The following is a 13,488-nucleotide window of genomic DNA, read 5'->3' on the forward strand; positions in this document are numbered from 1 at the left end:
GTCCTCTGGCACCATGCCAGAGTCCAACGATTTTTTTGAAAGATCACTTCTAATGCCACCACAATCTCTAATGCTACCTCTTTCAGAACCCTATGCAGTTCTTCTGGTCCGGGTGACTTGATTACCTTTAGGTCTTTCAGCTTTTTGTGCATCTTCTCTCTTGTAATAGTAACTGCACTCACTTCTCTTCCTTCACACGCTACAACATCAGCCATACTGCTGGTGTCTTCCACAGTGAAGACTGATGCAAAATATTCATCTAGTTCATCAACCATCTCCTTGTCCCCCATTATTATTTCTCCTGCCTCATTTTCTAGTGGTCCTATACCCACTCTCATTTCTTTTATTTTTAACATACTTGAAAAAACTTTTACTATCCACTTTGATATTATTTGCTAGCTTGCTTTCATATTTCATCTTTTCCCTTCTAATGATTTTTTAGTTGCTCTCTGTTGGTCTAAATCATTTTACATTGAACTTTGAAGGTGAGTTGGCTAATTGAGCCTGGAAATGGCTTTCTGGTAGGAGGCAGAGGGTAGTAGTGTAGTGATGCTGTTCTGGTTGGAAGTCTGAGTAGCGATATACAGCAAAAGTTGATACAACAATCCTACTCTTGATGTTGCTGTTGGATAGTTACAGCTACTCGGATGTAAACGTAGGAGGTATGGTTAATGAGCTTACAGATGACATGAAAGTCGGTGGAATATGAATACATGGGCATGTTGGACCAAAGGGCCTGTTAGCATGCAGTACACATCTAGTATTTAATGGCTCCATGATGCTGCTCCTCCCCAGGTCTCTTTAGATTGGGTGTCCTGAGAGAGCTTGTTATGGCTCGCACCACAGGCTCTGTAGAATTCAATGATGCAGCAAGGGGCGGGTGTAATGATGCAGAAAGTTATAAAATCAGTGAATGGCAGACCTCCAGAAAGGACTCATCTTCCAACCTGAAAAGGTGGTGTGTTGTGGTGGTGTTCCTCTAGTTAAGTATAAACCAGTTCAACTTTGGAGAAATACCTCTCTTGGATATGGATTGCTGGCCATGAAGGAATTAAAATTTGGAGGAAAACATTGAATTCGAATGGGTCAAGGTCAGTGGAAGTAGACAAACCAGATGTCTTTGTTATGTGCTTGGAGTGGAGGCTGCCATTTTGTGAAGCTGCTCTGTAATCTCCATTTTGTGAACTGTTTGATGTACTAATTCATGCTCTGGTGTAACTTAATCAGAGCAATTGAATGTGAGAACAATGTGTTTCTACTATTGATCTGCTAAACCTGAGATCATTCTCAGATAAGCTGTACAATGGCAGGTTTGCAGAAGTTCATTTGTTATCTCAACCCAGTGTCTGGGTAATCCAGTTTGACTTGTTTGAACCAGAGTTGAATAGAGCAAAAGAAGTCACCTAAGGTATAAAATTGTGTAGCTCTTGGACTACATCCAATGGGAATCTGACATGGGTGAGTCAGATAATTCAAGCCAACAAGATTGAAGTGCGACATCTGAACTGCTAAGGGAAGACTATAAGAATTAAGAGCTTCAGATGCAAAGTGGCGAGAACTTTGGAGACTAACTAGGAATGGAAGACCCCACATGCCAAGGGCGGGGATCAATTGGCCAACGGGAGATCTCTATTTCAGTGTTATAAATTAGAGAATTGTTTTGAATGAGTATTGGTACAGATGGAACAGTAGAATTCATGTTTTAAGTTGTTGGCCTGGGGGTCAACATAGTTACATTGTTGTTTGTGCAGAGACAATAAAGTGTAAGCTTTGATTAAGAAAGAGTTGTCTAATTTAGATTAGTTGATGTAGTCAACATGCATTTCCAACTACTGTGATAATAATGTGCTTTTAAAATGTCTCCCAATTTCAGTTGAAGTTAGTTACATAAATGTCACTGATGGCATTAAACAGATCACTTTTTAATGATTTATTCTTTGCATTAATTATGATTTTTTTATCTTACAGTTGGAAGAACTTAGTACCTCAATGTATCCTTTTCAAGTGATTTCTGTACCTGTAATTAATTACAGGTATAGAGCACTGAAACAGTCTCATCGTGTCCATGCTGACATTCAACAACCTATCTCTGCTCATCTCATCCACTAGCACTTGGTCCTATGCCTTGATGATTTAACTGAGCACCAGCTTCTCAGGTGATACATTCCACATTTCAATTACCCTCTGGATGAAAAAAAAATTCTTCCTCAGATTCCCTCCAAATTTCTTACTCCTCACCTTAAACTTGTGCCCTCTGGTCTCACATAGCCAAGACATGAAGAGACATTTTCATTCTACACACCTTAACGCCCGTTGTAATGTCACATTCCAGGGAAACAAACTGAGCCTATGTACGCTGATTTTTATAACTGAAGATAAAATTTAATCGGAACAACTGAGTTTAAACATTTTTGGAAGTGAAATAGGGGTAGGATTTTACTGCAAGCAGCAGGGTGCGAAGGATTATTTCTTTATTTGTTGAGATACAGTGCACAATAGGCCCTCCCAGTCCTTCAAGCCACACTGCCAAGCAACACTAGCCTAATCATGGGACAATTTGCAATGACCAATTAACCTACCAACATGTACATCTTCAGAATGTGGGAGGAAACTGGAGCACCCGAAGGAAACCCACCAGGAGAACGTACAAACTCCTTATAGACAGCGGTGGAAATGAACCCCGAACAGCAAGCTTTAGTGCATATTTTTCTGTCCACTGAGCTATTTGCAGGCGAGGTATGGGAAATGTAAGAGTTATTACGTGTGTGATGTTTTTGGTGAAAAGAAATGATCCTTAATATAAATTAAGACAAAAACTACACTTGGCAGAAAATCAAGAACTGCCAAAAAATGAAGAGTTGAAATCATCTCCTACCTAGAAGTGGTTGAAAGTGAGACCCAAGGGAAGGTGGCCCACACTGCTCAGTGAAAGCCCCCCTTCAAGAGCAAGATATGTAACAGCAACTTCCTGTTTTGTTTAAGCATGGGAGCCCGATTTTACAACTAACTGCTCAGATTCTACGACATGTATATATTTAATTGACTTTCTCTCCTGCCTGTAAGATTGTAGACACTGACTGCTTTCTGTGTTTTGAGCGTAGACAGTAATTTTCAGTAGGTGAGCTGTCCCGTATCTAATTCTGCAGTGAGGAGGCGCAGAACTGTCCAGCACGAAGACAGGGCTTTCAGCCACCATTGTGCCTATCTATACTACTGCTATTTGCCTACACTAGGTCTGTATCTTTTTAAGCCTTGCCTATTCAAGTGCCTGTCAAAATATCTGCCTCCAACATCTCCTCTGCAATTAACCATGGTGTGGGAAAACTTTCTCCTCCGATCACTTTTAAATTTCCCCCCTTTAACCTTAAAGAGATTGTAAATGCTGGAATTGGGATGAAAATTATGATAAACAAAGTTAAGGTAGGTAATCGGTCTTTTTTCTTTTCGGGGCAAAAATATCAAATACTGAAGGGCTTAGCTTTAAAGTCCATATTCCTAAACCTTCCTTATCCATCTACCCGTATGGAAGTCTTTTAGACACTGCAATTGTACTTGCCTCTACCACTTCCTCCGGCAGCTCGTTCCACATATCAAACATCCTGTGAAAATAGTTGCCCCTCATGTCACTTTTAAATCTTTCACTTCTCATGCTAAATCTGGTTGTAGACTTCCCCATTCTGGGAATAATTTGCAATGACCAATTAACGTACCAACATGTACATCTTCGGAATGTGGGAGGAAACCGGAGCCACCCAGAGGAAACCCACCAGGAGAACGTACAAACTCCTTATAGACAGCGGTGGAAATGAATCCCGAACAGCAAGCTTTAGTGCATTTTACTGTCCACTGAGCTATTTGCATCTTGTCTTTAACCTCGAAGGTCAGTCCTTGGCATGGTTTCCTCTAAGCTGCATAGGTACGTGGCCACACGGTAACTAAATGCTCCCGTAAACATAGTCTTTCCCACAGCTGGAGTTTTCTTTCATATCATGTTTTATTAAAGTGCTGCACAGTTTCAGGCCATGTAAAAAATTTCCTGCTCAGAGCAATGTTTGGTACGTGCATGTTTTTTTTAAAAAAAGGGAATGTTGGTCCTCAGCCTCCTTCATTCCAAGGGAGAACAGACACAGCTTGTCCAGTCTTACTTTATAACTCAAGCCCTTCATTTCTGACAGGTTTTCTAAACCCTCTCTGGTTTAGTCACATTGTTCCTTTAGTATAAAATGAGAACTGTGCACAATAGTTCAGCTATGGTCTCACCAATGTCTTGTTCAGCTGTAACATGACATCACAACTCAGTGCCCTTAACCATCAAGGTGAGCAGACGATATGCTCACTTCACCCCCCCCCCGACCCCCAGTCAATGTATGTAACCACTTTTGGTGAACTATACACCTATACCCCTGGGTCTCTCTGTTCTACAACACACCGTGGGCCACTCCATACATGTACTCCTTGTTCTCTCTGGGCCACTATGTACTTGTACCCCTGGGTCTCTCTGTTCTACAACACACCCCAGGGCCCTGTCCTTACTGTCCTTCAAGTCCTGGCCTTTTTAACTTCCCAAAATGCATCACTTTGGGCTTTTCTAAATTAAATTCTATCTGCCATCCCTTTTCCCATTTTCGCAGTTGGTCTAGATTCTGTTGTAACTTTAGGTAACCTGTTTCGCTGTCTACCACACCACCAATTTAGGTGCAATCTGCAAACTTGCTAATTATTCTTAGTAAATTGTTAATACATCATGAAGAACAGATCTCTACTCTGAAAAACAATCCTCCACTATCACCTTTTGACTCCAGTCAGGGACGAAATGGAGGAGGATTTGGGGGCACATGCTACAACAGGTTTGGAGTAAGAACTGTTCCATATAGCCAGATGTATGTTAGTGATATTAACTTGATTCTGATTTAGAGCCAACAAAAAGGCAGGCCAAGCTATGGCCCATAGCTACCTCTTAAATATGAAAAAAGTGGAGGAATTAAAATGAGTTATTAAGGGTAAGTGTAAATTCTGTGAAGTTGCTGAGAGTGTTGGTAGAGGGGCAGTGGTTGGGACTGACTTAAGATCTTGATGGGGGATGCTGGTGTACAGAGACTGAGAAAAATGCTCTGGTTGGGAAAATGATACAAGGCACGAATGGTGTTCTGGATACAAGTGGAGAAACGTCTGGACCAGGAGAGATAGTATTGAGTCCAGGCAAAAGAAACAAATTCAGTGGGGCAACATCAGGTAGAAACAGTACACTATGGGCAATTCTTGTTAATGATCTTTTACCTAGTTAAGGGATAAAAGTATACCTATGCTCTCTTGTTTGAAGAAAGATTCTTTATGTGCCTCTGATAACTTTATATACCTCTATCAGGTCAATCCTTGGCCTCCTTTGTTCTAGGGAAATCAAGCCCTGCCTATCAAATCTCTCCCCGCTACCAACACTCTCCAGTCCATGCCACATCTTGGTGAGCCTCCTCTGCATTCTCTCAGACACTATCACTTCCTTCCTATAGTATGCACAACAATCACTTCCTTCCAACTGCACATAGTATTCCCAAGTGCAGTCTAAGCAAAGTTCTGTAAGTCTACAACATGACATCCCAATGTTAATATTCTACACCCTGCCAACAAAGGTAAGCATGCCATCACCATGTGTATCCTAATTAACAGGGCTTCCATTTCCCAAGATCAAGTGCAGTTGTCGTGGATGGAGTTACTGATGGTTTAGTTCCAGAGTTTAGATTATTTACAAAGTACTGTGCCATTCTGAGCTGGTGTCTACTGGTTCGTTCCATTTCAAAGAGCTATATGAAAATTGGATGGAGGAAAATTAAAATAGAAAATAGTTTCTGTAGTGAACATCTGGAAAATGTACAAAGTACATAGCTACAAGAGGACAATTTTCAGTGGTGGGTAAACCCCAGACTCTCTATTGTCCTCAAGAGTTTTCATTGCTGAGCCCTTTCAGAAATCTCTGAATATGTAACTGAATGACAGAGCATTTAAGAAATGTTGGTAAGTTGAAAACTCCTGCTCTTGGGGGTTTTATTCCAGGTTTGTGTGTTTGCAGAGAGTAATGTTAGCAAATCCAGAACTATGATGATTTTGTCAAGCCTGCATTTGTGTAAAATGTATCATGGTGCGTAAGGTGATTTTTGTGAAACTGTGCTTAAATGTTTTAAAAATTCCATGAAATTGCTTTAAGTATTATCATTCTTTACCTCACATTGTCTAGGACTCAGTTCCACATTTTCACCTTGTAGGTTTATAAAGTTATGAGTTTTGTACTAAAATTTATACAAATTTTGCTACTAGAAAATGACTTAGAAAAACAGTAAGTTACTGATTGCAATTGTTATCCATTTATGTGAATCTAATGTAAACTCTCTTGGATATAATTAATATTAAATGTTGTACAAGCTATCTCATTGTATTCTTGTTTGAATAATTACAAAACATGTATTGGAAGCAAATACATTGATCCATAGTCAGTGTAGCTACTGCGAATAGAGCACATAAAAACCACCAATTCAGTCCAGCTAGTTTTGCCGTTAATACATTTTTGCACTTCAAATTCCATATTCCAGAGTACTGTGCAGAAGTATTAGGTGCATATATACCTAAGGGTGCCTAAAATTTTTTGCACTACTGTATTTGTCAACGTGAAGCACAGTGTGTTTGTAAATCTGGCGGCAGTAAAGAAGATTGGGAATGGCAAGGGTAGAGTGCCACAGGAGGAGTGTGGAACAGGTTGCAGAGAAGGAATGCCAGGAACGGGGAGTGGCATGAGTGCAGATGTGCTCAGCCCTGAGACACTAGGCAAGGTCACTTGATTCCAAATGATTGGTTTATTGATAATCACAGAATGTCTCTGTGGTGCTTCCTGCTCCCTTCCCCCTTTCCACTCTCAGTCCACAATAGTGAGCCATATCAGAATTGGTTTTATTATCCCTCATGAAATTATTATTTTTTTGCAGCAGCAATACAGTGCAATACATAAAATTACTACAGCACTATGCAAAAGTCTTAGGCACCCTAGCTATATAGGTATATGTGCCCAAGACTTTTGCACAGTACTGTAAGCAAACACTTTACTCCAGAATTCTTAATACCTACTTTAAACTTGAGAATTTTCTCCCTAAGTATATCTATTTAATCTTTTAATTCCAACCTAAAACCCAGCAATTCACCAACTGTTCGCCACACCAACCTGGTAAGAATTAATCTGATTCTTCCTGTTATAGATCCTGCTATAACATGCTTCACATGTAAGATAATGGAACAAATGGTTATAGCAAGCTTTTCCTTATTTGTGGAAAGTAGCGGAAAATTAGTTGTATAACAATGTGGATTTCGTTAAGGGACAGTGTCCTTGGACTCAGTGTTACATTTGGAATCTGATACTCATAAGGCCCAAGTTAATACAGAATCGGTGGTGCCAGTTTTTTTTGATGTGGAGAAAGCTTTTGAAAGCCTTGGTGAGACCACACCTGGAGTATTGTGTGCAGTTTTGGTCCCCTAATCTGAGGAAAGACATCTTTGCCATAGAGGGAGTACAAAGAAGGTTCACCAGATTGATTCCTGGGATGGCAGGTCTTTCATATGAAGAAAGACTGGATGAACTGGGCTTGTACTCGTTGGAATTTAGAAGATTGAGGGGGGATCTGATTGAAACGTATAAGATCCTAAAGGGATTGGACAGGCTAGATGCGGGAAGATTGTTCCCGATGTTGGGGAGGTCCGGAACGAGGGGTCATAGTTTGAGGATAGAGGGGAAGCCTTTTAGGACCGAGATTAGGAAAAACTTCTTCACACAGAGAGTGGTGAATCTGTGGAATTCTCTGCCACAGCAAACTGTTGAGGCCAGTTCATTAGCTATGTTTAAAAGGAAGTTAGATATGGCCCTTGTGGCTACAGGGGTCAGGGGGTATGGAGGGAAGGCTGGGTTCTGAGTTGGATGATCAGCCATGATCATAATAAATGGCGGTGCAGGCTTGAAGGGCCGAATGGCCTACTCCTGCACCTATTTTCTATGTTTCTATGATATGTTATGGTCCAAAGGATTGCTGCTTAAATTGGACAACATGGGAATAGGTGGTAAAATATTCAATTGGATTCAAGCAACATACATCAAAGTTGCTGGTGAACGCAGCAGGCCAGGCAGCATCTATAGGAAGAGGTGCAGTCGACGTTTCAATTGGATTCAAGTTTTTTTTAATGTAATGGGAAGATACAAGATAAGGCGGGAACAATGTTCTCGAAGGAGTATGCAATAGAGAATGGAACTCCACAGGGGAGTGTGTGTAGCCACTCTTTTTTAATATCATGATTAATGATATTTTAAATGTTGGTTGAGACATTTCTAAATTGTTATATGATGGTGCAGCATGGAAGTGAGGCAGAAATGTAAAGTATAGAGTTAAGAAATCGCAGGCAGCTATTAGAGGAATGAGGATGTCATTGGGGGTTAAATTTCCTGTTGCAAAGACTCAAGTTATTTGTTTTTATAAAAGAAACATTATACCCACAATTGATCTCAAGTTGTATGGCAACTCTCTTAAACAAGAGTAGGTGGTAAAGTTTCTAGGTATGTGGATGGACAAAAAGGTGGCAGGTGGAATAGTGTTGGGAAATGTATGGTAATACATTTTGGTAAAAGGAACAAAAGTGCAGATTATTATCTAAATGGAAAGAAAATTCAAACGTCAGAGGTGCAGAGGGATTTGGGAGTCCTCGTGGAAGAATCCCAGAGGTTAATTTACAGGCTGGGTCTCTGGTAAAGAAGGCAAATGCAATATTGGCATTTATTTCAAGGGGAATGGAATATAAAACGCAAGGAGATCATGCTGAGCCTTTATAAGACACTAGTCAGGGTGCACTTGGAGCATTGTCAACAGTTTTGGGCCCCATATCTCAGATAGGATGTGTGGTCATTGGAGAGTTCAGAGGACATTCATGTGGACAATTCTGGGAAAGAAGGTGTTAACATATGAGGAGTGTTTGACAGCTTTGGGCCTCTACTCACTGGAATTTAGAAGAATGCCGGGGGGGGGGGGAGTGGAATCTCATTGGAACCTGCCAAATGTTGAAAGGTCTAGATAAGGTGGATGTGGACAGGCCGTTTCTTGTGGTGGGGGTGTCCAGAATGAAAGGGCACAGCCTCAAAATTAAGGGGCAACCTTTTAGAACAGGGCTAAGGAGGAATGTTTTTAGCCGGAGTTGTGAATCTGTGGAATGCTCTGCAGTAGACAGGTGGAGGTTGTCCCTTGGGTATATATTTTTTTTGTAATTTATTTTTTATTGAATTTCATCATCAAACAAATATTTCCATAAGATTTCAGATACTGTACATATATATCATATAATCATATTTGTCACAAATCTCCACAATATTTATCTGAGGTATACACTTATAGAAAGGCGAGGAAAAAATGAACAATCGAAAGAAGAAAACTATGTACAGAGTAGGGAGTGATTTTTTTTTACAATGTATTCATTGACTTGTGAGAATAAAATCAAGCCTACGAGGTGTTATGTAGTTAAACCATTTTTTCCAGTATGAATAAAATTGTTCCAACTTATGATTAACAGATGCTGTTATCTTCTCCATTTTGTAAATGTCCACTGTAATTTCCATCCATACATTTAAAGTTGGGCTCTCCTGTGATAACGATTTCCTGGTAAGGGTCTTTTTACCAGTCACCAGCAGTACATTCATTAAATATTTATCTCCTTTCAACCATTCTTTAGGTATATACCCAAAATATATGGTCTTGCTCTCTAAGGGTATCTCACATTTAAAGATGTCTTATAGGGCATTATGTATCCCACATCAATAGTCTTCTATAACGGGGCATTCCCAGAAAATATGATAATGGTTTGCATTTTGATTTCCACAATTTCTCCAGCAAATGGGGGTTACTATCATAATGGGATTACTATCATAACGCCGAATAAACTGGATGCTGGATTTAAGGACTGGACTGCTAAAGGAATAACAGCTATTTGCAATATAATGAAAGAAGGAACACTTCAGTTTTGAAATGCTCAAAGAGAAACACTTATTAGAAAAACAAGACTTTTACCGGTATTTACAGATGTGACAGTATGTTAATAGAATGGTTAAAAATGTAACCAAGGCAAGTACGTCTGATAGAACTGTTTAGAAAAGCATATAATTCAGACAACAGTAGTAGAATAATTTCAAGCATGTATAAGGGTTTGTCAAATCTTAAAACACATTCGACTTCATACATTAAAACAAAATGGGAGAAAGAAGGAGGGATAATGATATCAGAGGAAGACTGGACAATAATATGGAGGTATCAATGGAAGTGTACCAGTTCACAGAAATGGAGGGAATTCGGGTGGAAAAACTTGATAAGATATTTTATTACACCCTCTCAGAAGTCCCTGGGTATATTTAAAGCAGAAGTTGATAGTTTTCTGAATGGTCAGGGCATCAAATGATGTGGCAAAAAGGCAGGTGTATGGGGTTGAGTGGGATCTAGGATCAGCCATGATGGAGACTCAATGGGCTGAATGGCCTAATTCTGCTGCTATGTCTTATGGTCTAACAGATGGTGCAACATGTATTGTTTAAACACAGATTCTGTTAGGTGCAAAGGAAACAGCTAATTGTTAAATTGACATCTTTGGGACAGACACAGTTTAACATGGAAGCTTTGTTGGGGTGCAACTGACTTTCTGAAAAGCATTAGACTTTTTGATATTATAAGTTTTTTTGGGGAGGGGAAGTCAATGGGTATATTTACTGTCTCTTTGCTCTGCACTCCTACTCAGTAAGTGATGGTAATGCACCTTATGTTGGTCTGCCAACCACCACTAAACCACAAGACTAAGAACTCCTAGCATGCTTTTAATCACACCTCTTTCCATTGCCATTTGGTATTTCTTCTCAAAACACCCAATAAAAGAGCAACGTGTATATACAAATGTATCATATTGGGCTGTGTGTTATTTAGTTTAAAAGGTAGTCTTGTGTTATCATAAAGGCTTGTCTTGTTCTTGTTTTTGGACATTTGTGGAGGAGTGGTTATAATGTTAAACTAGTGTAAAAGAGATGTGAAGCAACGTTTTAAATCTAAACAAAGGAATCTGAAGCAACGCATGCACACACAAAATACTGGAGGACCTCAGCAGCTCAGGCCAGTATCTATATTGGAGAGGAATACAACAGACGTTTCGGGTATGAGAGGAGAATTGGCTAAGATTGTAAGGAGGAACGTGGAAAGGAAACTGGTTAGCATTTAAAGAAGCAATGCAAAAAAAAAAAATTGCAATAAATATTTCCTCCAAAATATGAAAATTCCAATACTAAAAGCGATTCTTCCATGACTGATGACAGATGATAGATAATATTAGAGAATTAATTCATTGCCAATTAACAAAAGAGTAAACCTGCGGGTTGGGAATAATTTAGAACCAGGTAAAGGAAGTACACGCAATTGACAGCGAAAGAATGTAGAACGGTGAGAAAGAGGAAAGCAGATTGTAAGATCATCTACTTGTATGTAGGGAAAACCTGCGGACCCCTTATGAAAGAATGGCGAAAAATGACAGTGAAAGTAAACACTTTGCATCTGTGTTCACAAGACAAACAGAGCAGTTGGGCTATATTAAGAATAAAGCATCAAGTATTGCAGTAACTGACCATTTGCGAAAGGACTGCAGACATTTGTGAGATTGAACGCCCAGGGCCGCCAACTTCGTTCCCCCCTTGCAGAGCGTGTGAACACTCAATATGGCGCTACTGAGATCAGCCTCAGCATCCGATCACGTGGCCATCCTGATGCCCCCTGATTGGATGGTTTACGGAGGCAGGTTTTGACGTGCAGTTGGCGCGCGAACGGACAGCGCATGCGCAAGAGACGCAGAAACAAAGACGGCGGATCGTCGGCATGGCGGATAAAGAAGGTAATGGGCCGGGCCCGGCGCCTTCGATCCCCGGCTCTCTCATCGCACCGCGCTTTCGGAAGCCGGGTTACGGCAGCGGGCCACAGTGGCCCCGGGGAGGGGGTGGGAACCGAGTGGGCCCGGGACGTTCGTACCCGAAGGAGGGCCTTGCTCGGGCATCGGTGTCTTGTGCTGTGTGGGAGGGAGAAGCGCCGGGAGGGCCGAGATTGGGAGGCGGGGTATGAGACTTGGAGCAAGGGGAGGAAATGGGGGTGAGCTGTGGGGTTCAGAACCGACAGGGTGTTCTTTCGCAGCTGATTCGAGGTTGCGTGGTCCAAGAGAGATGTGTAGAGGTGTCAGATTGGTTGGTTGCAGGTGTGCGTGGTGCATATGGCAGGGAAAACGAAAGTTTTGTTGGGCGAGGTGAGAGTATCCAAGGGGCAGTGGTGAAGGCTGGGTGGTCTGGCTTTTAAGGGCCTAGATGTTTTGTAGATGGAGGTGTGTTGGCGTGTTAGGGAGTCCTAGGTAGTTGGAATCAGGGTAGGTAAGGTAGTGGGTGAGGAGTTGACGATAGGATGGGGTTGGCAAAGGGGTGAAGTAAGGGTGTGGAAAGGGGTGGTGATGTTAGCTGAGGCTGTTACTGAGTGCGGTGGAAGTGATGGTGCTAAGTGGAGATGGGATGAGGATAGTGGGGAATGAGGTGGATTGGAAAAGGTAGGTTCAATGGGAGTAGGGCCTGGTGAAAGGGGCATTGTGTTGGGTAGAATGTTCTGGGGTGGGCAATGTCATGTGAGGGTGCTGTAGTGTGGAATTGGCTTGTGGGTGTGGATTGGTGACATGCTTGGGTAGGGGGAATTTTGAGGATGAGAGCAGTCGGATTTAGGGCATTAATGAGGACTTGGAGCGATGGTGTGTCGGCCAGGTTGGTTGCCCTGAATGTGCAGATTGCGGCTTCAAGTGCCTATGTTGGAGAACAGTTTTTCTTTGGGATAGCAGTTGCATTGTAGCTACTGTGTGTGGCTCAGCTGTTGGTTTGGATTTTGTTCTTGGTTTGTGATGGTTTGTTTTAGCTGAAATTGGAAAGAGGGCATACATTGGTCCATTTGGCCTCGTATTAGTGGCTTTGTTCCTGCACTAGGCGACTGGCTACTCATACAGGGTTAACTGAAAATTTGCACAGTCAAAACTTGTATTTAGTCTGTATATTAAAGCTACTTACCAAGATATCAATAAAGGTAATTATTACTTTTATTTTCATTTCATTTCTTATTGTGATTAAGTGTAAAAATATGAAATTACAGAATAGCTTGTGTGAAAGTTTTAAAGTGAACTTGTTTCCCCACTTTTTCAGTTGAGAGAGTAGCATGTCACTGCTCTCAGTGCTCCTCTGCTTAAACAATCAGTTGCCTTGAGAAATGTGGAAAGGAATACCACTCCAGCACTTCTCGTTTCTTTAGCTGAGCTTAATGTAATCCCTGGTTTCCTCCCCATTTCAATCCTCTACTTCCTCAAAAAAAAGGCCTCAGCATGAATATTGGACTTGAATGTCAATTTTATGCTTTGGCAACACTCTATTTT

The 13,488-nt window shown here is 41.1% G+C and overlaps 2 protein-coding genes across 7 annotated transcripts in view; both read left to right on the plus strand.

The window, feature by feature from the left end:
* The window catches only part of ccdc28b (coiled-coil domain containing 28B), a 35,188-nt gene extending 28,779 nt beyond the window's left edge, over positions 1-6,409 (plus strand). For all 4 annotated transcript variants that reach the window (XM_063034813.1, XM_063034812.1, XM_063034811.1 and 1 more), the window contains 2 exons: positions 1,969-1,991; positions 2,810-6,409. In XM_063034813.1, coding sequence (XP_062890883.1) covers positions 1,969-1,982 — 14 coding nt within the window. In that variant the 3' untranslated portion in view covers positions 1,983-1,991; positions 2,810-6,409. The remainder of the gene's footprint in view (positions 1-1,968; positions 1,992-2,809) is intronic.
* A 5,455-nt stretch (positions 6,410-11,864) lies between these two features.
* LOC134338775 (histone-binding protein RBBP4) overlaps positions 11,865-13,488 on the plus strand; it is a 43,090-nt gene continuing 41,466 nt past the window's right edge. For 2 of the 3 annotated variants that reach the window (XM_063034828.1, XM_063034829.1), the window contains exon 1: positions 11,865-11,931. In XM_063034828.1, coding sequence (XP_062890898.1) covers positions 11,916-11,931 — 16 coding nt within the window. In that variant the 5' untranslated portion in view covers positions 11,865-11,915. The remainder of the gene's footprint in view (positions 11,932-13,488) is intronic. The other variant, XM_063034830.1, reaches the window with a different exon arrangement.

This window comes from Mobula hypostoma, chromosome 28, assembly GCF_963921235.1.
Source record: "Mobula hypostoma chromosome 28, sMobHyp1.1, whole genome shotgun sequence".
Classification (NCBI taxonomy): domain Eukaryota; kingdom Metazoa; phylum Chordata; class Chondrichthyes; order Myliobatiformes; family Myliobatidae; genus Mobula; species Mobula hypostoma.